Genomic DNA, 24163 nt, shown 5'->3' with positions numbered 1-24163 from the left:
AGTTAGCAAAGGGGGTTGTTTTTTGGCCCCTCTTTTAAATAAATTCTCCTCCAGGAGCAGCTTCAAACAGAGGCGAGCGAGAAGAGGAGTTAGCTACTTTCCTTTGGGAAATAATCCCCAATTAGAGTTACTGTGTGTGTTTGTATGAGGCACAGACAATTTGTGATAGGCGGGCAGGAGGACATCCCTCTGGAAGGGAGGGAGGACGCAACTTCAACTCCCAGAATTCCCCAGTCACAATCCCTTTCTCTCCAATCTCTCCACTCTGGAGAGCGGGATGGAGAGAAAAAAACAGAGCATGGCTAGCTGGGGATTTCTGGGAGTTGAAGTCCTCAAGTCTTCAAGGAAAAGAGTTAATCAGGTTAATTCAGAAGAAGCCAGGTTGCACACCTCCCCTGCAACCTAGCATCCGGGAAGGGGTTCAACCTTACGGGGTTGGTGTTCTGCCTCCCGAGGATGGGGATTAGGGCAGGCGAGCCCCCAGCTCTGATACGAACGCCTCCTGGAGGACCAGAGACCCCTCCCCGCCGGTGTGACGTCAGCGCCGCATCAGTCCCCCACCTTCCCCCCGCCCCCGCCACACCTCCACCGCCGGCCAATCGCCTCTTAAGCCGCTGCCGGGCTCCGGACGCCGATCTTGCCGCTCGCAGCTTGGTCGGAGTAGCCGGGAAGCAGCCTCGCCCGCCCCGCGTCCCCCAAGAAGCGTCCCCTTCGCCTCCTCCGTCCCCCAGCAGCGCTGCAGCAGCGGCGGGCGCCGCCTTGACGAGCAGGAGCGGCCAGAGCAGAGCCATGGCTTCGGAAGGGAAGGTGAGCCGGGCAGGCGGGCGGGCGGCGCGGCTTCAGGACCCTGGACCAGGCGCCGGCCGGAGTCAAAGCCGAGCCGGCCTCCGACCGGTCCTCGGCCGGATGGGGGAGAGGAGGAAGAGAAGGAAAAGGAGAAGGAGCGATAGGAAAAAAAGCAGAGAGAAGGGGTGACGGAGGAAGAGAGAAGGAAAAGAAAGGAGGAGAAGTGATAGAAAAGGAGTGATGGAAGGAGGAGGAGGAGGAGAAGGATGGAAGCTGAGAAGGAGTGGAGGGGGAAGAGGAGGAGGAGGAGGAGCGCGACTCGGAGGGCGAGAAGGAAAAAGCGGCTTGGCGAAAGGAGCCGAGCGCTCCGCGGCCTCTTCCTCCTCCTCCTCCGCCCTGCCAGCTTTGACGCGCGGCAGATCCGGGTTGCGCGGCCGGGGAAGGGCAGGGCAGGGTGCCGGGGCCGGCTCTCCTCGGGGAAGCCTCCCTGACGCTGTCCCTTCCCGGGAAAACTGCTGTTCCGGCTCGTCCTGGCCCTTCGCGCGAACTTCGCCCCGTTTTGCGCCCCATAGCTAGTGGGGAGGCCCGGTCTTGCTCCTGTATCTCAAAAGCTCTGAATAATACTTGCAGGAGGTGGTCGGTCCTCCTAGCCCGGTTGTTGCTCGGGGTGGGAGCTGTTGCTTGGTTTGGGAAGCCACAGGCGGCTAACCGCGGGATTAAAGCTGGTGTAACCTTGGTCTCTAACCCTGGAAAGTCTGAGGGAATAGTCCTTGTTCTGGACTGGGGGTCAGATTCAAAGGATCCCCCCTTGTGACCGCCAACATTGGCAAGCGAGGGGGGGTCTCCATCAGGACCCTCAACTGCATCCACACTTTCCGCTTAAGTTGAAAACATTTGCCAGAAGAACTGAGTTGGCAAACAGCAGGCAGCAGAAGTCAGAGGCAAGAAGCAAATATTTGCACGAACCAATAAAAAAACTTGATTAGTCTGAAAAGGTGCTAAGACTCCAGATATTTTTACGCTATGTGGTGCTTGTTCAGGTGATGGCATGATTAGAGATGCTGACTTTTGCCATTTATATTTATTTGATTATTAAATTGATTGGCGGCCCGTCTGGTTGCAAATGACTATTTTAAAAAAAAAACTTTTGTATTTTATCCTTTTCTGGGTTAGAGACCTTTTAGGTTAGGGAGAGAAAAGCCTTAATTGGTTTTTTAATTCTAATGTTAATTTGTATGTGTTGTTTTATGGATTGGTTATATTATATAGACCACTGTTTTGAGGGAGATCGGCAATTTAGAAAGAAAGAGAGAGAGAGAGAGAGGAAAGGAAAGAAAGAAAAAGAAAGGAAGGAAGGAAGGAAGGAAGGAAGAAAGAGAAAGAAAGAAAGAAAAAGAGAAATCAGTAGGGATGTTTAAGTCAGCAGGAGGCTGAATTTAAATGAGTTTAAAGACTCCTTGTATTTGCTTGGAGGCTGTTTTTTTAAAACTCAGAATTGCTGGGTTTTTTTCCCCTCTTGTTTTATTTTTACTTTAAATTATGCCAAGCATGAAATTGTAGGAGAAGGAGAGAAAAGGGGGTGTCTTTTAACTCAAGTACTTAACTGGGGTGGTTAATGACCCAGGCTACCACTTTTGTTGGAGAAGAGCAGTTTTCCTGACCAGATTGGAGACAAAATTCTGCCTGTTTTGGGGAAATCTGAGCATCTCTTTGTCCACTGAAGTCCAACTTTACTCTAAAGTCGGTTTTTCAAGGCAGGGGTTCCCAGGGGGGAGAGGAGGGGTCTTCAGCCCTGCAGCTGGGAGCAGTTGATCATTTTTTCCTAGGGCCATATTAGGCCCACGAGCGTCATTTTTTAAAAAAAATTTACTATAAGTAAATATCATCAAAAGATGCTTGAAATTGTGTGCACGCTTCAGAGGAAGTGGTTCAAGGTTAGGGTTAGTGAAGGGGCTTTAGCTACCACCTGGGAGTTGTGAGAAAAACAGAAAAGCAAAGCAGGAAAAAAGCAGAGATGACATGTTTATTTGGGGAGGGGGTGCAGCGATTGTGGGAGGGAGAGAAGTTAGTTGAGAGAGATGTTTCTGAGTCCAGCAGGACAAGGAGAAAAACAGGGACCCTTTGAAGATCTCAAAAGTTGGGTGAGATTTGAGGAAGGCCGTTGCTTCTCTTCCAAAGGGCATCCCAAACTTTGCTCTGGGTTGCGGGGCTTGTAGAAAGCCAAATCTCACCCTTGTGCAAAAGAATAACATTCATCCGGAATGGCACTGGGTCTCCTGCTTGAACAGGGGGGTCAGACTAGAAGACCTCCCAGATCCCTTCCGATGTTGTTACTCTGTAATCCCAGATCAATGGCTTCCCTCCAGAAGTTGTTGCTGCTGCTCCAACACTGGAAGTTTTCAAGAAGAGACTGAAGCACCGTTGGTCCAGAATGGCAGAGGGTCTCCTGCCTAAGCAGGGGGTGGACTAGAAGACCTCCAGGGTCCCTTCCGACTCTGTGATTCTGTGTACTTGTTAAGTAGGGACTTTTGCGTCTGATTTGAATTTGCAACTTTGGAGGGGCTTCCCCACAGCAGGCCGGCTCCTCTTGAAACATCCGGGTTTCCTTGTAGCTTGAAGCCAAATTTTCCTCTATTTCCAAATGTGGATGTTTAGCTTATTTATTTTTTTCCCTCAAGGACTTTTTATCCAGCTACTTCTGGTTCTTCCTTAGGCTTCAATTTCTGGAGTTCGTCCCCCTCCCCCTGCTTGGCGAGAGGGAGAGAGGGAAGCCCCCCCCTCCGCGTAAGTGGCTGAGGCCACCCCAGAGGGCTTTGGAAGGGTGGGCAGCTTCTGCTCCCCCCCTCCCCCGCCTGGATCCTGTCTGCCCGCCCACCCATCCACCCTCCTTTTTACTAATAAGAATGGTGTGTTGGGCACCAAGACCACACAACAGTCAGCTCCACAAAGCCGGCCAGCAGGGAGGGGCCACTAGAGCGGCCCCGAAGAGCCGGACTGGAATTTTGGCAGAGTCTGAATTAAGATCTGGGTTTGGAACGGCTTGTGGGACGACGTGACAGTCAGGAGCACGCCACTGCGTATTATTTTCCACGAAGGGTGGGGAGGGGGAAGGAGAGCCCCCTTTGCAGAAAGAAACATATGCCCTCCCTCTCCCTTGGGTCTGCTCTGCAAAGTCTAGGAAACTGGTGCAAAACAACCTTTTTGTGAAGAAGGCGAGGGGGATCTATAAATATATATTTATATATTTAAATTTTCCTTTTTCCAGCTCCTTCAAAGGGGCTGGAGAGACAATAGGGCTGGCTTTGATCTCCTAGGCAAAGGCCCAGGGACGGGGGTGGGGGTGGAGCTGTCCTTGGAGCATTGTTGGGAGAAAGGAGAATAATAAATATTGGTGAATGGATGTTATTGTGCCTTGCTTGCTCGCTCGCTCGCTTGCTCCAACCGTCATTGGGTTCCCCAGCGCTTTGGAAGCGCCTGGAAGGTCAGGGAAGGCTGCGCCCTGTTTCGGTCACCACAATAGAAAAAAAAAGGATGCGGAGACTCTGGAAACAGTGCAGAGAAGAAGAATAAAGATGATGGGGGGTGGAGTATAAAACATAGGATGAACAGGTGCAGGAACAGAGGGACCGGATGTGTGTGTGTGTGTGACATGATAGGAGTCTTCCAATATTTGAGGGGCTCCTACAAAGACGAGGGGAGAAGGTCAACCTATTCTTCAAAGCACCTGAAGGTAGAAGAAGAAGCAACAACAACAACAACGGATGGAAACTAATCCAGGAGAGATCCAGGCTAGAAGTAAGGAGAAATTTCCTGACAGTGAGGACAATGAATCAGTAGAAGTTGTGGATGCTCCATCACTGGAGGTCACCAAGAAGAGATTGGACCAGCATTTGCCTGGAAGGGCGCAGGGTCTCCTGCTTGAGCAGGGGGTTGGACTAGAAGACCTCCAAGGTCCCTTCCAACTCTGTTATTCTATAATCCCAGGCAAATTGATTAATGGAATAGTTTGTCTGCAGAAGTTGTGGGTGCTCCATCATTGGAGGTTTTCAAAGGCAGCCATGTAAGGTCTCCTATCTTGAGCAGGGGGTTGGACTAGAAGACCTCCAAGGACCCCTTCTGGGATGCTAGGATTCTGAGATAGATAAAGACACATGCCGTACGAAAGGAGGGGGAGTCGGATGGACGGATGGAACAGCTTGCCTCCTGATGTTGTGTATGTTCCATCACGGGAGTTTTTTTCAGGAAGAGATGTGGACTTCCATTCCCAGAATCCTCTGCAAATGCTAGAAGGGGAATTCTGGGGGGAGAAGCCCAGAAAGTAGAACGTGGTTCAGGCCTCGTGGCTGAGCCTGTTCAAACTTGACTCTTTAACAAGATCTGAACATCAACTGCCGTTTGTGGCTGAGTCAGAAGGAGAAGCTGACTCAGAAATGGTTTCCTTCACTTGACCTGATTTGCGGGTTCCCAAAACACCCCCCGCCCCGTTTGCCAGCCTGGCCTGCCGTTGAGAATAGGCACTCTGCACATGTTCAGGAAGGCAATTTGAACCTTTTGGTTCCTCTGGCTGCTTTTTGCCATGAGCGGATGACCAGCAAAGCAGTTGGTTATTTTTCCTCACTGCCTTATTCAACCTCTGATGTTTTTTTTCCCCCCGGGATGGAAAGAAAATGGAAAACCTCATTTGACAATAACAATAAAAACAGCAGCAGCAGCAGCAGCCACAATAGGGTGAGATGGGAAGGGAGCGGTGACGATATTAGAGGAAAACCGCACCCCGGCAGTAGAGGAAAACTGATACTGTGGGAAGAAAAATGGCCAAGTTTTGGAGAGTTTTCGGAAAGCGACTTTGTTCAAAGATGCCCTCTCCGTGGTGCTGAAAGTGGGCGTCTTTGGGTTGGCACATGGGGAGCCACCCTGAAAAAGTCTCTGCTCCCAGAGCACCCCTTGGCACCCCGTTCAGAAGGACGAGATGGGAAATAAAGTTTGAGAAAGTCTCTTAGGACCCCGGCAAGTAAATTTAGAAAGACGTTAACATTTAAGATTCTAGAGCATGCCTGGTGCCCGCCTTCCCCTCCTTCGCCTTACTATTTCTCCTGCACATGCCTGGCATTTGAAGATAGACTGCCACGGAAGGTGGAAGTTCTCTTGTTCACCAGCCAGCATCCAGATCCCATGTCCAAGCTTCTTTGTCCACAATGTGGCTTGTTTTGGGCTTAGCACAGCAAAAGTCTTAATTCGTGACGTTCAGCCTTGTTGGCATTATTGGGTGCTTGGGAAATTGGGAAGTTTTACGACCACAGGAGGGCTAAGATTGAGAATTTGCTGAGATGGGCGACTTATTCGATTAGGGAAAGGGCCTCATTAACAGTCATTAATGGCTGGAAACTCCTTCCGTTGAAGATAGAAAATGATCTTGCTGGTTCTGCGGTTTCGATCATTAGGAAAAAAAATAGACGATAGGAAGAATTGTGCCGCAATCTTGGAGAGGTTAAATTAGAAGCCTGGAGAGAATTTTATAACTTCTGAGATATAGGACAGAGATTAAAATATAATTGCTCAGCGGAAGATCAGAAGCCAATTCTTTATATATATATACCGTACCTACATTTTTCTCATTATTTATATGGATCAAACCGTATTTCTTAACTGCTTGTCTCCCTTACCATCTGTTCTTTTATTTTTCCGTTTTCTTTTTTTCTTGCTTTTTCCTTTTCTTTCCTGTTTTTTAAAGTTTTCCCACTTTTTCACCTTTTCTTTGAATGTATTTCTGTCATCTATGTACAATCTTTTAATTTAAAAAAAAAAACCACCTTATTTATTTTATTTTATTTTTAAGAAAAAGTTCACCGGGACTGTGTGAGATCATTTCAGGAGAATCAAGTCATTTATTATTATTGTTGTTATTATTCCTGGGTGGAGTAGCAGTTTGAAATATGGCTGGCAAAAATACATCACCCTGTAGGCATGTTTATTTGCAGCTTTTTTTGGAAAAGCAAACAGAATGACAAAGAACAAGAAATTTATCCTTTCTCTTTTCTTTTCCCTCCCTCCCTCCCTCCCTTCCTTCTTCCTATCTATCCACCTACCTATGTTGTTCTTTTGTTATTTCCTATTCTGTAAGAAAGGGTCTCCTGCTTGAGGAGGTGGCTGGATTAGAAGACCTTCAAGGTCCCTTTCAACTCTTGTATTCTTCTGCTATTCTGTTCTTCTATGATTTCCCTTCCCTCAAGCGTGGATTGGTAGAATTCAAACAGGACCCTTCCCCCTTCAGAGACCCTGCAGCCTTGTTGATGCCTGCATCACGCAAGGGCCTCTCCGATGGTCAGCTGGCAAACAGGGACCTAATGGCTGCTTTAGGCCAAACAGGGACATTGTGTGCCCGGTGTACAGCGTCGGCCACTTATTGGCTGCCAGGACATGCCTCTTCCCCCCCCCATCCACCCCCTGCCTGGAACCTGAGGCTGGTGGACGTGGGCAGAGGCACCCAGTCCATGCCCGCTCCTGCAGAAACCTCCCTGAAGGCTGAATGGTGCAAGGGGGATCCACTCTGCCAAATTCTGCTCCTGGGATCTGCTACGTGGCTGCGGAGCTTAGGAGGTGGGATTTCAAACCTGGCCATTTTTAAATCTCCTTTCTCTGGAGCCAAGGGACTGATGCCTGGGCACGGGACAGGCACCTTCCTGTACATTGGCTAGCCTTTTTCCTCAATTCACATTATTTTGGGAGAGGTGCAGAAAAGTTTTGCAAGAGAGTTTTAGGCTTTCTACTTTATTCCTTATTTATTTGGCCAAGTGTGGTTAGACACACAAGAAGTTTGTCTCCAAGGCAGAAGCTCTCAAGGTTCTCGCGAAGCAACAGAAAGTATATTATTATTATTATTATTATTATTATTATTATTATTATTATTATTATTATTATTATTATTATTATTATTATTATTATTATTATTATTATTATTATTATTATTAAAACAGCAGCAACTATAATAATAATGTAGTCCTTGACATTCCAACGGTTCATTTAGTGACTGTTTAAAATTAAAGCAACACTGAAAAAAAAAACATTAGGACCGTTTTCACACTTAACGACCGTTACAGCTCCCCTTGGTGATCAAAGTCCAGGCGCTTGGCAACTGACTCGTATTTATGTCGGTTGCATGTCTCCTTGGGCCACGTGATCCTCTTTTTTGCGACCTGCCGAGCAACGTCTGTGGGGAAGTCGGATTGACTTAATCACCATGTTGCTAACTTTAACAACTGCAGTGACCCACTTAACAAGCCTGGCAAGAAAGGCCGTAAAAGGGGGAGGGGGGAAATCCACCTGTCAAGTGATTCCCTTACCAACAATCGGTCCCATAGTGTTCGTAAGTCAAGGTTACCTGTTCAGAATAATAACAGAGTGGGAAGGGACCTTGAAGGTCTTCTAGTCCAACCCCCTGCTCAAGCAGGAAAATGGCGGGGAGGGAGGGAGAGGATCAGCAGCCCCTCCTCCTATGAAGCTTCTTGGTTTGCATCACCCCGCCCTGAAATCTCCAGGTGTCTTTTGGTCTCACTTTACACACCTGGTAAGACTTTTGCAACATCAACTTACCTGGAAGGGCGGCTACCTCAGCCTTCGACGTCAGCCACAAACATTGGAGTGGCTGTTTGTGCAGTTGCCGCGGCTGGGTGTCACAGGCCTGGCACAGCCGGTCTGCCAATCCCCTCCCCACACCCCCACACCCCGACCGGAGTCCAAAGAGGATGCTTGGGGAAGGGGAGGGGGCTGTTTCCACCTGATCAATACTGCCAATCATTTCCCTGACCAAAATAACATCAACTACATTTTTTTTAAAGCCTCATTTGCAGGTGCGTACAACCTGTAACGCAGGGAGCCCTTGTGTAGCAACGGTGCAAAGTCACACGTGGGAAAAAGTGACCGATGGCTAGTTCTCGCACTTACGACCGTCACAGTGTCCCCTATGGTCAAAATTGCGGGGGAGCGGGCGCTTTTAAGAGCCCCGTAATTATGATGGCTGCAGCATCCGGGATCACCACGTGACCTTCTCAGCTGGCTTCGGACGAGCAGATTCAGTGGGGGGGAAAGCTGGATTCGTTTAACGACTGTGGGGATTCACCGAACAAAAAAAAAATGGTTTAAAATTGTATCGTGAAGTGTGAATCACTCAAACCACCCGGCTCAGCGACGGACATTCTGGCCCCGATTCTGGTCGTAAGCCAGGGACTACCTTCCCTTATGACTCACAATTGAGCCCCAAAGTTCTGTTGCTAAGTGAGACAGTTGTTAAGTGAATTTTACGACCTTTCTTGATGTAGATGTTAAGTAAATCCCTGCAGTTTCTCGGTTGGTAACCTGGTTGTTATTAAATGAATCCGGCTTCCTCATGGATCGTGCAACCCGGGGACGGCTGCGACCGTCACAAATAGAGTCTGAATGTTGATCGCGTGGCCACGGGGAGGCGGGAACGGTCCCCAGCCCCTGTTTTTCAGTGCCATCGGAACTTCGGTCAGTAACTGAACGGTCGTAAGTCAAGGACCGCCTGTAGCTGTCATGCGGTGGAAATCCGGAGCCCGGGGGAGGCTGAAGGGGTTAAAGTTGTAAGCGGCTTATGGTTGCCGGAGGAAAAATAGCTGGAGGAGGCAAGGCTTTCTTGTGGAGTGGGGAGGTTTTACTGGCCAAACCAGCTCTCAGCAAAGAGACTCTTCTTTTTTTTCCTGCTTCTCGTAGGCGGGCGGGGGGGGGGAGGAGAACGTGGGGGGGGCAGTTTTCAAACTTGACAGTTGTGTTGCAACGGAGTGGAGGTGGTTGTGCGTGGTTGTGTCCTGGCCTGCTGTGAGCAGTGGGTTTTAAAGGGAAGGTCACAGGAGGTGGGGAGGGGGGCTGGGCTGGGGGTGGGGATTGTCACATTTGCCACTGGAGAGTGTGTGTGTGGGGGGGAATAAAACCGGTTGTGCAAAAGGCAGACCCTGGCACGGAGCCCATCAGCGTCCCCTTCTCTCCCACCCAACCCCTGTGAGATATTTCCAAACGTTTGCAAGCAATCCTCGGGTTACAACCATCTGTTTAGTGACCATTCAAAGTCACACTTTAAAAAGTGACTTATGACTGTTTTTTCACACTCATGACCGTTACAGCCTCCGTGTGGTCATGTGATCAGTTCAGGGTGGCGGGAATTTTATTTTGAGACCGAATAAATGGCTAATTTTCCCTCATGATTTGTGTCCGAATCTTTCTGCGGAGTTTGTTCTTCCTCCTGCAAGTTTCCTGCTCACACAGGGCTCCTTCACCACCGGCTGAAGGAAACTGATGCCAGGAAGGCGAGATTCGCATCTGGGCCCGCCCGGGTCTCAAACGCGCCTCCTCCTCCTCCTCCTCCTCAGTTCGAAGAAGCGTTAATCCATCGTAATCATAAAGTTTGCCAGGACGGAATGTGCTGCGTCATCTTGGGTCTTTGGCAAAGCCAGTGGCATGTGATTGTGGTTGTGCGTCTTATACAACTGGGAGGCGGATTGAGGGGGCTGTGCCTCACGCTAACTTTGAGCCCACTGCTGGCTCTGGGCCAGCAACGTAACTGCTTCCCTCCCTGAAATCCGCTGCCCGAATTCGGAGATCTGTATAGCTGACGCCAAGGGGTTCCCTTTCATTTTGGTCCCACCGACAAGCAGGGAGGCGAGGAATCGGGTGCGTCTCTCAAGCAGGCGGCCATGGATAGCGTTCATTTAAAAAAACAAAACAAAACCCAGTTTGTTTTGGTTTGTAGGTTAAATCCGAGGCAGGGCCCTGTCTAGAAGGCTGTTTTGCAAAGAAGCACGACGTTTTTATTTTTTGTAATGAACGTTCACTTTTTCAGGTTTTGGCCCTTTGGGGTTATTTCCTTCTTTCCTTCCTCTCTCATCCTTCCTTCTCTTCACCCCATCCACTTCCCTCCATGCCTTCCAATTAGCCTTCCTTCCTTTCTTTTTTCATTTTTCCCTCCTTCTCTCCATCCCCATCTGCCTCCCTCTTCTCAATTTTTTCTTCCTTCCCTCTCTCCCAATTTATCATTTTCTTTCTTTCTTTTTCTGTCTTTCTCTCTCCTCCCTTCCTCCCTCCCTCCCCCTGGTCTTTGTCCGGTGGTGTGATTTTGGGCTCATCTCCTGCCTGCCCTTTAATGGGAGGATGGCAGCACAAAGGTGAATTCGCAGGTGCCTATGTGTCTTTGATGTCGCAACCACAACCACACCTTTGGGGAGAGCATGCCAGTAAGCAAAACAAAGGGAAATTGCAAAAGAGAAGCAGGGAGTCAGGACTGGACATTCTGGCCAAGTTGGACGGGGCGGATTCGGCCCCCAAAGAATGAACTCGAAAGTTTCCAGAACGCCATTTTTCCATGGGTTGGCATCAGCCAGGTTAATTTTTTCTTTTCCTGGTTTTGATTTTATTATTTTTGTTCCAGCGGTATACAGCTGGTCCTCAACTTACGACCACAATTGACGCCCAAAATTTCTGTTACTAAGCAAGACGGCTGTTAAATGTATGCCGACCCATTTTACGACCTTCCTTGTCAAAGTTGGCAAGTGAATCACTGCAGCTGTTAAGTGAATCCGGCTTCCCCATTGACTCTGGCTGGACAGAAGGTCGAGCCCAGGACACGGTGACCGTCGTAAATATGAGCCAGTTGCCAAGCATCCGAATTTTGATCCCATGACCACGGGGGTCCCAAGTCCCTTTTTTTCCAGTGCCATCGTAACTTCGAACAGTCACTAAACGAACGGCTGTAAGTCGAGGGCTGGCTGCAGTTTGATTGCGGCTGCCGTGAGTCCGAGGGAGATTTTTTTCCCCTTCTAAGGCGAGTTTTCCGCCTGCGTGGCGTCAACCAGCCAGCTTTTCTCGCACAAGAGACGGAATCCAGGGATTATTTTCCCACGATCCGGGCGAAGGGTGGGACCGTCTTCGACATGTCTGCCCTGCTGTTCTGACCCGGCCTTTTCCTTGTTTTGAAGGAAGGCTTCTTCTCCGCGGGAGAATAACGGATCTCTCTCCCGTGTTCTTTTCAGGTTGGACCAAGCGCCCATCCCAGGGGCCGCGCCTTGTTCCTGAAGCCCTGCCAGGGTCTCCTTCGGGTTTAGGGAGGGTCTGGACGGACCCTCTTGGATGGAGGCTACGCCAGCAACCTCGGGGGTGGGGCTCCTTTCTCACATTCTTGGTCAGGTTGAGGGCCAGGGCGAGCAGGGGGAGCCGTGGGGATGATGGGTTTGTTGTGACCTCCTGTCCCCACTGATGGGCCGTGACTTCCAACCATGTTAAGACTTTCACACGAGAGACCCAGAGTGGATGGGAAAGTGTTGAAAACGCACAGCTTGTAACGGGGATTTGAACCCTGGGCTTCTTGAGGGAGGCCTGCAGCCAGGAATGCCCCCTCCGTAATGAGGCAATGCTAGTTTAAAGATGGTTTGTCGAACAAAATCAAATAATTTGTGGTTCCCATTGTAAACAGAGTGCGTTGCATAGGGCGGGTCCAATGCTGAGTTTATAGTTCGCCTCTAATTCTGCAGAAAGTTTATCGGTGGCCTTGTTTAGCGACCACCCTTCGCGCTTACAACGCTGATGGAAAGGTAACCTTACAGCCAATCCTCGAAGGGACGGCCTTTGGAGGAGAATTACATCCTTGCTGGATCCGGCTAACCTCTTAAGTGGTTCGGCCATGCAAAGTTGCCAGTGGTTGGGACTCAAAGACAAAAAAAAAATTACAATGGTTTTGGAAAGAAAATAATGGGGAAGAAGTTTCTCCAGCTTCTGTGCCCTGGTTTTGGAAGGGGGTTTTCTGAAACGCTGACACTTTCATCCTTCCCCACCCCTGGCCCCAAAGTCAGCCGGCTTGTGCCCCCACCTCCACCACGAGCTGGGTGCAGGGAATTGCAAAGCAGGCTAAGGCTAGGCAGCTTGCCCCAAATCCGATTCACGCGGCTGCCAGCTCAGCCTCCTCCTTCCGTCCAGAGATACCCTTTGGACTCCGATGCCTGAGAGGAGACCACAACAATGAGCATTCAGAGTGTGAGAAACAGAGCGTGTTATTGGGGCCGTGAGAGCCTCCCAAAGCCGCTTAGGTCAGCTGGCGAGAATTGGATGCCCGGATTACTGGCGCAGAGCCGGGCGAGGTGAAGCGGCCGGGATTGCGGTCACCTCTCTCGTAACCGACAGCCCGAACAAGCCCGCGATTGATAACCTGGTTAGGTGGGGAGGGGGCGGCTCCGAAATTGACAAATTGGCGGAAAAAGGCTGGCTTGCCTTTGAATGCAAACTGGCTTGCGTTCAGGGAGCGTAACTTGGTTTTTCAGAAGCCGTTTTTTAATTGTGTCTGTCAAATGCTAAATTAGGGGCAGCCAAGGCAGGGCAAAAGACAGGTAATCCTCAACTTACAACAGTTCATTTAGTGACCGTTGAAATGGCACCAGTGGTGAAATCCAATTTTTTTTACTACCGGTTCTGTGAGAATGGCTTGGTGGGCGTGGCTTGGTAGGCAAGGCAGGGGAAGGATATTGCAAAATCTCCATTCCACCCCACTCTGGGGCCAGCCAGAGGTGGTATTTGCCGGTTCTCTGAACTACTCAAAATTTCCGCTACCGGTTCTCCGAATTGCTCAACATTTCCACTACTGGTTCTCCAGAACCTGTCAGAACCTGCTGGATTTCACCCCTGAATGGCACTGAAAAACGTGACTTTAATCTTTCAAGTCTGATGATGCTGTTGCACTTCCCCCCACCCCCTTATACCTATATGAAATGGAGGCGGGTGAGTGTCTACCTGAACCGCTTCTGAATGTCATCCTGTAGTTCTGGACTTAATAAAATGATCCGGACCCCAATTTTGCCTCGCTTACGATACTCTTGGTGGTTTGACTTCACTAAATGGTGCCAGCGTCGTATCCTGAGCTAGGCTGGTTAGTTTCGGGGGTGGGTGGAGTATCCCACTTTCACCAGTTGCTGCCCAGTCCTTTGCTTAGGTTTTCCCAGTTTGACTAACCCGGTTTTGCTCTTTTTTCATCTCAACAGATGACTGCCCAGTTGTTGCTGGCCGTTGGGGGTGCCGTGTTGGGGTCACTGCAGTTCGGGTACAACACAGGAGTAATCAACGCACCGCAGAGGGTAAGAGCCACTGCCTCGCACCACAAAAACACACAAATGCGTTGTCCTTCAGGCGGAAGAGCCAGCTTGCCTCAGCTGCCCCGAAGGGTTAAGAGAGCCAAATGGGTTGTGGTCTTGGAGGTCTTCTAGTCCAACCCCCTGCTCAAGCAGGAGACCGTGCACCATTTCAGACAAAAGGCTGTCCACTCTCTTCTTAAAAACCATCCAAACTTCTGGTGGCCAGCCGTTCCACTGGTTAATTCTTCTCACGGTCCGGAAATTCCTCCTTAATTCCAGGTTGCTTCTTGCCCTGATCCCTTGGAGAATAGATAGACCCCCACCCCTCTTCTTTGGGGCAGCCCCTCAAATACTGGAACGCTGCTATCCTGTCACCCCAAGTCCTTCTTTTCATAAAAAAAACATATGGGTTCAAAAGGCATCTTCCTTCAAAGCAACCCCGGCAAGTGAACAGCCTGTGGACTGAGCTAGAAGGGGAAGGTCAGGAAAAGAAGACTGGAAACTCCACAAAAAACCCACAGATGAACGAAACCTCAGAAAACAACGATGTCACAACAGTGGAAGAAGCAGGTCACGGGTTCGATTCTTTCCTTTCATCTGGGAACAACGGAGCCCCTTCGTCCCCTTTGACCAGGACTCCGCCTGCCCTCCGGCCAAGGACGGGAGACCGAAGTTCATGGCTTGAGTGCTTGCATCATCCTCCAGCAGCCTCTTTGCCAGACTCCTTCCCCCTGCGGGAAAGCGATAGGGAGGTCTGGAGAGACCTTGGAATAGCTGCCTAATCTGGGCTGGGCGCTGAACGGGAGGCCTGCTCCCTGCCTGCCCCAGGGCCGGAGGGAGGGAGGGGAGATGCTGGCCTTTTCGGCTTGGCCTTGACGTCTCCAAAGGCTTGGAGAATATGCTGATTTGGCCCCATGTCCGATTCAGGGAGGACTGGCAAGGACGCAGACCGAGTGTCTCCCCCTGCATCCAAACCCATTTGATGTGTGGCGTCTTCCCAGTGAATTGTGTTTTTGTTCAACAAACCATGGTTTCTTTACGAAGCGGTTTTACGTTTCTGAGTCTGGAAAGCAGCTGGAACATTTTGTGCCGTTATTAGCAGGCTTGTTGTTGTTTCCCTTTGCAAAGACAGGCGCCCGTAGCGTTGTGTCTGTGCGTCTTTCAAGGAGAACATTGTTAAGTAGGGCAGGATTGGGTCCTGCCACTGGAGTTCGGAGGTGCTTCAAAGAATGGCCACCCTTCAATGGAAGAGGAAACCTGAGCTGCCTTGGCCACCCACACCCGTATCTGTGGAATGCTGCTTCCACCCTGATCCCCAGCACCCATCCTCTTTGGTGTGTGTTTACACATACGCACACACATACACACACACAACACACCCTAAAGGACACCCTGCTGGAAAAGAAAGCAGGAGAAAGAGAGGTGAGCCTACAACAACAGATTGTATGGGCCCACTTCCCAGGAGGAGAAAGAGAAGGAGGAGAAGAAGAAGATGAAGAACGTGAAGGAGAGAACATTTAAGGTGAAGGAGAAGAGGAGGAGAGAAAGGAGAAGGTTAAGTGAAGATGAAGATGCAGGAGGAGCTGCCGCTTAGGAGAAGAAGTCCACTTACACCCCACAGTCCCCTTCCTCCCATTCCAGCACTTCCAGCCACCTGACCTCCTAGAAGCTCTTTCCCTGACCTTATTTCCTTCTAGGTCACTCTAACCTGTTTGGCCAGGTGCCCGTCCTTCGCAGGCCGGCTGGGCCACTGCCACCCTCTGGTGGAAAAAAGGCATCGGTGGCCCAAAAAGAGAAGAATGTTTGGCCCAGGAGAAGCCAGGGGTCATTTTGCCCCGGGGTTGCCTTACACCAAGGGAGGCAGATCCTTGACCCACTCCGCCTCCTATCACGGCCAGGTCAGCTTCTCCTTGTTTTGAGCAACCAACTAAAAACACCAGCAGCAACCTGATATCAAGGGGATGGACGCTGGGTGACTGGAAGAGTTTTCTGAGGGCTGCAACATTGTGGTAACCTGGATTGTTGTGCTCCTTTGCGTGGGTAACGTAGTCTGGATCTCCTGGCGGAGACCTTCCAGCCCTGCTGGAGGGGCCCGATGACCAACCTTCTTCTGCATGCACGGTTGGCTCCTACCTGCGCTCTTCTCACCGACTGTACGCGTGTGGCACGCTTACCTGAAGTCTCCCTGACTCAGAAGAACTCCGGGAGGTTTTGCCCCTAAGCCATAAATGAATTCCTTAGGCTGAATCATGCAACAGTTAGCCCTGAAACATCATGGCTGGCTGGTGACACAATGTCTGGATGAGTAAGCTAATGGGGAAGAGAGAGTGTCTAAGGTTCATTACCATGATGGGCGCCAACCACACTAATGGAAAGCATCCGTGATCTCAGGAGGCTTCCTGGAACGTTAGATGACCTCTGGGGAAGGCGATCCTCTGAGGCCGTCTTTGGCCAGGTTGTGTGTCAACAGAATCCCTCTCGAGGAGGTCTGGCTGGCGGAGGCGCCTTGTGTGGGGCAGAAATCTTCTTGTTTCCATCTAGCAGAGTCCTCCTTCTCCTCTTTGCAGGTGATTGAAGAATTTTACAACCAAACATGGTTCAACCGATACGAGACGTACATCACCCCGGGCATGCTCACCACTCTCTGGTCCCTCTCGGTGTCCATCTTCTCGGTCGGTGGGATGTTCGGGTCGTTCTCAGTCGGGCTCTTTGTCAACCGCTTTGGACGGTAAGTCAGAGTAACAGAGTTTGAAGGGCCTTGGAGGTCTTCTAGTCCAACCCCCCGCTCAGGCAGGAGACCCCTGCAAAGCTCAACCTTCTCCTTTCCTTTGACCCTGACTGTTGCGTTGACCGTTGTTGTCCTTCCTCTTCCCAGGAGGAATTCCATGCTGATGTCCAACTCTCTCGCCTTCCTTTCGGCCATCCTCATGGGCTTCTCCAAGATGGCCGGCTCCTTTGAGATGTTGATCCTCGGGCGTTTCATCGTGGGCGTTTACTCCGGCCTCACCACCGGCTTCGTGCCCATGTACGTGGGCGAGGTCTCCCCCACATCTCTGAGGGGGGCGTTAGGAACCCTCCACCAGCTTGGGGTCGTGGTGGGAATCCTGATTGCACAGGTGAGAGGCTCTTGGGCTGGGGGATGTGTGTGTGTGTATTGAGGCGGAAGGTCCACGTTGGGTCTCCTGCAGATCTTGACCGAACGTTCAAGAAGTACAGCTTCAAAATGGCCACATTGAAAGAGTCATAACTCAAGTTTCTGCCAAAATCCCAGAAGATTTCAAATTCCGAGAAGGTTTTTTAACTAGGAGACGGGTTGAGGCAGGGGTGAAATGCTCCCGGTTCAGACTGGATCGGCCAATCTGATAGCAATGGTGGTGGGTGGTTCGGAGAACCGGTAGCAAAAATCCCTGCCCCCCACACGCCCAGCTGAGCCACGCGATCGTCAGAGCCTTTTTTTTCTTTTAAAAGCATTTTTTTAACAACCTGTTCGGCCAAAGTGGTTGTAAAAAAAATGCTTTTAAAGGGTTAAAACAAGGCTCTGATGATCCCGGCTGAGGTGCCTGATCGTCAGAGGCTTTTTTTTTTTACTTATAAAAGCATTTTTTAAAAGATAAAAAAGCTGAAGCCTGCTAGGCAGAAAATGGGGGGTGGGGGGTCCGTTTGAGAGAGATAGAGATAGAGAAAGAAAGAAAGAAAGAAAGAAAGAAAGAAAGAAAGAAAGAAAGAAAGAAAGAAAGAAAGAAAGAGGAAGGGAGGAAAAAGGAGACAAAGGAAGGACTATAAACCTGGCACTAGACGCAGCTTCAGAGGATAATCTAGGGCTGGAGGTCATCTAGTCCAACCCTGCTCTAGCAGAACATTGTTAGTGAGTTTCTGTCTTTTGAACCCCCAGTCACATAGCCACGCCCACCCGGTCACATGACCCCCCCCCACCAAGCCACGCCCACCAAGCCGGTAGGAAAGAAATTTCGATTTCACTACTGGGTTGAGGGTTCATGAGGCCATTTCCCAACTAGAAACAGGGTCTTTGAAGCTCGAGGGGTTTGAAGATGGAAATATTTTGCCCATCCCGCTTAGTTCTGGTACAGATACAACCACCCTGTCTCCTGGCCTTATCTGGAGGAATCCAGGAGTGGGCTGTAGTCTTCGTTGCACCAGTAAGCACACACCACACAACACACAATGGAGGGAGAAGAGCTGTGTGATAACCTATGGTAGCGAAACGTCAGAAAGGGGAAATCCGGAAGTTCATCTCCCTCCATCCCAATTTAAACCCTAGTCTAAGCAGGCGTGGGACGAACGGAGCAGAACCTCAAGAGAACCGAGGAAAAGGTCTGGCTCTATTCCTCCTGGTTCTCTGAGAAAGAGGCGTGTCAGGAATCTTCACGCTTGCTAGACTTCAATGCCCACCTTCCCAACTGTGCCTTTTTCACAGATTTTCGGTATTGACCTCATCATGGGGAACGAAAGCCTCTGGCCCCTGCTGCTGGGGTTCACCTTCGTCCCCTCCTTGGCCCAGTGCATCCTGCTGCCTTTGGCTCCCGAGAGCCCCCGTTTCCTTCTCATTAACCGCAACGAGGAGAACAAAGCTAAGAATGGTAAGTTGCAACCGGTAGCTGAAGTGGACAGGTTACGTCTTTCGGATTTCTGGGTGGCCAGAAATGGTCTTCATTCCATCATGATTTTGGTCTACAAAATCAAGTCCATCTCCAGGTTTTCCAGGTCTCCTGATCTTGGGCAGACCAGATCACCTTGAAATGTCCTCATGTAGTCCTCAAGGGTTCATTTAAGGCTAGCATGTCCTGATGTGAGTCAACCCTGAAGGAAGTCCCGTTGAAACCAGGGGACTTGCTGGCGTTGTCTTTAGTTCTGTTGCCTCTTATCCTTTAAAATAATCCCAAAGCAGAGGGACGCTTGTCTGACTTTTATCAGCAAGTGCTACCTGGAGGTCTTTTTAACTCCAGAATAACAGTAGCCACCTTGGAGGTCTTCTAGTCCAACCCGCTGCTCAAGCTGGAGAACCTCTACCATTTCAGATAAATGGTGGTCCAATCTCTTCTTAAAAAACCTCCAGTATTGGGGCAACCACAACCTCTGAAGTCCATATGAAGTCGAGTCAGAAATAGAAAAAGACTAGACACATAGTTGGGATAACTTCTCTGAGTCCCACCAGATAGACCAGGTTAGGAAATCAACTCCAGCAGAAAGGCTAAAAGGGATTTAATGGAGATTAGCCACAACGACCAAAATGTGTAAGTCTGATTGTGTTTCACCTCCTTTCCCTCCTTATACTCCAGTGAGGTAGGGAGGTGTCTGTCTAATTCTGAACATTATTTGGTTGTTCTGGTCTTTAAATCGCCAGCCATTTTGGGTCCCTGGGCATCTCCATTGAGGCCATCTTCCTTAGACTGGATCCTCCCAACCACCAAAAGATCCTCCCAGGGAGAGTGAGGAAGCTCCATTTTGAGGACCAGGGGCCCAACAGTTGAGTTGCAAGTTTGGTTGACAAACCATCTTGTTTTCCTCTCCAGTCCTAAAGAAGCTCCGTGGGACAACCGATGTCAGCAGAGACCTCCAGGAGATGAAAGAGGAGAGCCGGCAAATGCTTCAGGAGAAGAAGGTCACCATCTTGGAACTTTTCCGTTCGCCTATCTACCGCCAGCCCCTCCTGATTGCCATCATACTGCAGCTCTCTCAACAACTTTCGGGGATCAACGCGGTAAATATGGGGGCTGGCGAGAAATTGTGGTGAAATGTTGGGTTGGTTTTGAGGTCCTACCAACCCTGTTGAGCAGGACAGTATGTTCCTCATTGCATCTAGACAGGATCCCTTCTCTACCAACAGCCCAACAATGCCACCGAGGCTCTTAGAGCCCAATTGTGTTGACCTTCTTCTCCTCCTTCTCTTCCTTCTCCAAGGTGTTCTACTACTCCACAGATATCTTTGAAAGAGCCGGAGTGCAGCAACCTGTTTATGCCACTATTGGGGCTGGAGTTGTTAATACAGCCTTCACTGTTGTCTCGGTGAGTAGGGAGAGGACAAGGGAGGGGACCTGGAAACGGAAGGGGCTACAGCGGTAGGTGTTATAATAGGTGTTCCTATTTTCTCTTGGGGACCTCCCTCTTGGGGGAACCTGAAGTTCATTTGGAGCAGGGAGTCTGGCAATCTTTAGAACCAACATGAGATAGTTCAGATGGTCCATGTCAATGGAAGGTCTCAGTCAACAGTCAATGGCTGTCCCAAAGGTGCTTTTTCAAAGGCAACTGGACTTTGTTTTTCCCTGAAGATGTTTCGCTTCTCGTCCAAGAAGCTTCTTCAGTCAGAACCTTTCAGATGGTCCAGATGTTCTGGAGATGGGTGCTAGTTCCACCGAATATAATTATGTAGATTAATAATTATCAACCTGAATCAACAGTCACTTCCTCAAAGTTGATTCGTACATGGCAAGGTCAACAAAGGACCTCTATCTCCTCTGTGTGATCTCCCCAAAGTTCTTTTGTGATTTTGAGGAGGACCTTCCATGGTTTCCATGCTGATGTATCTCCATTGTTCTCTCTCTCTCTGAAGCTGTTTGTGGTAGAACGGGCCGGCCGAAGGACACTGCACCTCATTGGACTCTTGGGGATGGCCATATGTGCGGTTCTCATGACTATCGCCCTGGCACTACTGGTGAGTAGCAAACATGGATCCATCAGAGGTCCCATGATGGTAAACGAGGAGGACCCCAATGTTTTCACTAACCATTTCATATGTCCAATTCTTGGCACAGGAATTGATCCTTTCCCAGGAAATTATGGGAAGGATAATCCAATACACCAGGAGAACTCAAGATGTTCTCCTCAACGGGAGTATGTACTGCGGGTGTTGGTTCTAACATTCTGCTGATTTTTCTCCAAGCATTTGTATTCAATGGAATTACTACAATTCTTAAAAAGAAGACTTGAATAAAATAGAAGAGAATGGAGAATAGAGTAGAATAGAGTAGAATAGAATAGAATAGGAAAATGAATAGAATAGAAATAATAGGACTACACTAGACTAGACTAGACTAGACTAGACTAGACTAGACTAGACTAGACTAGACTAGACTAGACTAGAGTAGAATATAGGAGGAGGAGAGGAGAGGAAAAAATAGCTTTATTGGCCAAGTGTGATTTTGTCTCTGAAAATTTGTCAAGGAATTTGTCTCTGAAGAAGCTAAGAACTGAGGAAAAAACCCCTCAAGAATGCCACCAAAAGTGATGGGAAATACAATTATAAGTTATTTCCCTGATTTTCTTTTTCCTTCCTCTGCTAGACTCAAGTGCCGTGGATGTCTTATCTCAGCATCGTCGCCATCCTGGGCTTCGTGGCATTTTTCGAAATTGGGCCCGGACCGATCCCTTGGTTCATTGTGGCAGAGTTGTTCAGCCAAGGCCCACGTCCTGCTGCCATTGCCGTTGCGGGACTGTCGAACTGGACCGCCAACTTCATCGTAGGGATGGGCTTTCAGTATGTAGCGGTGAGTGTGGCACTCCAAAGGGCATCCGAGAGGGACGTCATGTATGTGATTAATTTCCAGGGGTCGATCTGTGGCAAAGCGACCAAGAAGCAGGATTTGCTTTGAGAAGCTTCTGTTTCTCATTAGAAGCAGACCAGCGCTTAAGCCGGCTTTGGATCTTCTCAATTTTACATGTTCCCTCTATGCTATTCCATCCTTCTTGAGAGAAGTAGAGCAACCACGGCTGGCTGGGTAGACCTGCTCCTTTGGCATAGTCTGAAAGTTAGACGCTCTAGCTACCCAACTACCATCTCTACTTTCTTGAGCAGATGTTTTCAAACTTGACAGCTTTAAGACTTGTGGACTCCAACTCCCAGAATTCTCCAGCCAGCTATGCTCTATATTCTTGAGGAACTCAGTGACTGCTTTTACATCTGGGAGAATAATAGAATAAGGGAAGGGACCTTGGAGGCCTTCTAGTCCAACTCCCTGCTCAAGAAGGAGACCCTATGCCATTTCAAATAAAAGGTTGTCCAATCTTTTCTTAAAAATCTCCAGTGATGGAGCACCTACAGCTTCTGGAGGCAAGTTATTTCACTGGTTAATTGTTCTAACTGTCAGGAAATGTCTCCTTAGTTCTAGTTGCTTCTCTCCTTGATTAGTTTCCATCTTGTCCTGCCTTCAGGTCCTTTGAAGAATAAGTGGACCCCTTCTTCTGAAGTAACAGAAGAGACTGCTGGGGATGGATAACTTCTCTGATCAGAGAAGGGTGAGGGTGGGGTACGATGAAATGAGGGCCTCACATGAGGAGATACCTCTTCACCCCAAGTGAGGCTCTCCATTGAGTGCAGCAATGAGAGGCTTTATGCTTCCTTCCCAAATATCAAAATAGAAATTTCTATACTGCCCAGATATTTAGAAGGTTCTAAAAATTAAGGTTTCACCTCTTTCAAGATAAATATTGTGGAAGCCAGCAGAGTTATGAGGGTGGGCACACCAGAAGGTTCTCCAGAAAAGATGGCCACTTTTAATGGGACTGATCAAGGAACCTGGGACTTTTTGCTTGAAAGAGATGTTCTACCACCGCTCACCCAACCTTCTTGACTTAGCGGTGGAGGGTTGAGACATCCTTAGTTAACCTCCTTCCGGCTGCACCTCCGACTCTACACTAAGCAGAGCCATGATGTCCCTTCCTCTCCTTTTCTTACAGGACCTTTGTGGTGCCTACGTCTTCATCATCTTCACCATTTTGCTGGTCCTCTTCTTCATCTTCACCTACTTCAAGGTGCCAGAGACCAAGGGCCGAACCTTCGACGAGATCGCCTCTGAGTTCCGCCAAGGGGGTGCCACCCACGGAGACAAGAGCCCGGACGAGTTCCACAGCTTGGGTGCTGACTCCCAGGTCTGAAGTTCAGGAGGTGGCCAGGCGTCTCCTCCGCTTCACTCTTGTCCTCCTGCCCTTCCTCCCCACATGCTTGTTAAACAATGCCAGGCCCGAGGCGAAGAAGAAGTGTTTGGGCCCCCGAGTCCAGCCCCACGGCCTGGTCTCTGGGCAACGAACCCGTCTCGTAGCTCCTTAGGAAGGACCCTTAGCGGCTGGTCTCGGGTCCAGGATTTCAACATTGTCAAAAGCGTTCAGAAGCATCGATTCCTCTTGAGATGATAGCACTTCTGCCTGCCCACCCACCCCCGTCCTTACCGTGTTCTTTTTTCCTCTTTGTTTTATAAAGAAGAAAAAGCATCTCCCCTTCACCCCCCCACCCCCCCTCAAAAAAAACCCCTTGCGTCACCAGAGACAAAACATTGAATACCGTTAAATGCCGGTTAAATACAAGACGGGGGTGGGGGTGGGGGTGGGAACTGCTGAATGGAACTCGGACGGGATTTGAAGGGTCAAATAGTTGCGGGGGGTTTTGAAGCCGGAGTTTTGAAAAGTTGGGGAGAAGAACTGAGCGAAGGCAGGGGGGTCCTTTGAGGAGTGGCGATCATATTCCTCAGAGGGACAGTGAGGGTTTGTTTTTTTTTTACAGGTGGAGGGAGAAAGTGCACCCCCCCAAAAAAACAACAAGAAGATTAAAGGCCTTGCTTCTTCTCCCCAGCTTAGGGTGGTCATTTTCTAAATGACCAAGGGTCTACCCTGGGGCCCTCCTGGTCATCCTCCAGAGCGAGGGGATCATGGGCTTGGTGGTCCAAGGGAGGTGACGAAAGACCGGAGATGGTTTGGGAAGGGAAGGCCATCTACCCCGAGGCACCTCTGGCACTGGGGTGGGGTGGGGGGCTACACAGTTTGGGGGCAACAACTGCAGGCTGTTAACCTTTGGGGTAAGTGAGAGCTGTCCCTAACCTGGAGGGGGGAGGGCAGGTTTCGGCATTTCTCTGATGAGAGACGTGATTCCCCTCCCCCAGTTCAAGGGTCTGAAGGCGGAGGGTGCCAGGGCTGCCCCTCAGCCGCTTCAAAAGCTCGAGAGGAGCCAGCAATGGCTCCCCAGTAGTTGTAAAGACCACACTGGTTCACACACACACACACACCACCTGGTCCGCCCTTGCTGGAGGTAGACAGGTCAGGCCGTAGCCTGAAGGCTTCCTCCCTGCTCGCAATCCTCTGGATGGGGAGGAAAAGAGAGAGAGAGAGAAAGATGAAAGGAAGAATGAGAGAGAAAGAGCAAATGAGAGGGAGAGAGAGAGAGATGACAGGAAGAATGAGAAAGAAATTCCTTCCTTTTCAGGAATATTTCCCTTCAGATTCCTGCTCAGGGTGAGGTTGGTCTGACTTCA

The 24163-nt window shown here is 49.7% G+C and overlaps 1 protein-coding gene across 1 annotated transcript; it reads left to right on the top strand.

Moving 5' to 3' along the window:
• The first annotated feature begins 441 nt into the window (after positions 1-441).
• SLC2A1 (solute carrier family 2 member 1) lies at positions 442-24007 on the top strand. The gene is made up of 11 exons (XM_058161067.1): positions 442-807; positions 13818-13910; positions 16475-16635; positions 16783-17023; positions 18343-18505; positions 19439-19626; positions 19827-19931; positions 20476-20577; positions 21206-21409; positions 22599-22790; positions 23419-24007. The coding sequence occupies exons 1-11, from the start codon at positions 457-459 to the stop codon at positions 23506-23508; spliced, it is 1890 nt and encodes a 629-aa protein (XP_058017050.1). The 5' UTR covers positions 442-456; the 3' UTR covers positions 23509-24007.
• Positions 24008-24163: the final 156 nt, after the last annotated feature.

Source organism: Ahaetulla prasina, chromosome 18 (genome assembly GCF_028640845.1).
Source record: "Ahaetulla prasina isolate Xishuangbanna chromosome 18, ASM2864084v1, whole genome shotgun sequence".
In the NCBI taxonomy this organism is placed as follows: domain Eukaryota; kingdom Metazoa; phylum Chordata; class Lepidosauria; order Squamata; family Colubridae; genus Ahaetulla; species Ahaetulla prasina.
The sequence above is the reverse complement of the archived record's forward strand: the minus strand, read 5'-3'. Positions and strand labels throughout refer to the sequence as shown.

Excerpts from the sequence above, each read along its gene's own strand:
- SLC2A1 (XM_058161067.1), top strand. The coding sequence starts at position 457 with ATGGGGATTAGGGCAGGCGAGCCCCCAGCTCTGATACGAACGCCTCCT. Across the intron at positions 808-13,817 it reads CCATGGCTTCGGAAGGGAAG|ATGACTGCCCAGTTGTTGCT; the intron begins GTGAGCCGGGCA and ends TCATCTCAACAG. Across the intron at positions 21,410-22,598 it reads TGGGCTTTCAGTATGTAGCG|GACCTTTGTGGTGCCTACGT; the intron begins GTGAGTGTGGCA and ends CTTTTCTTACAG.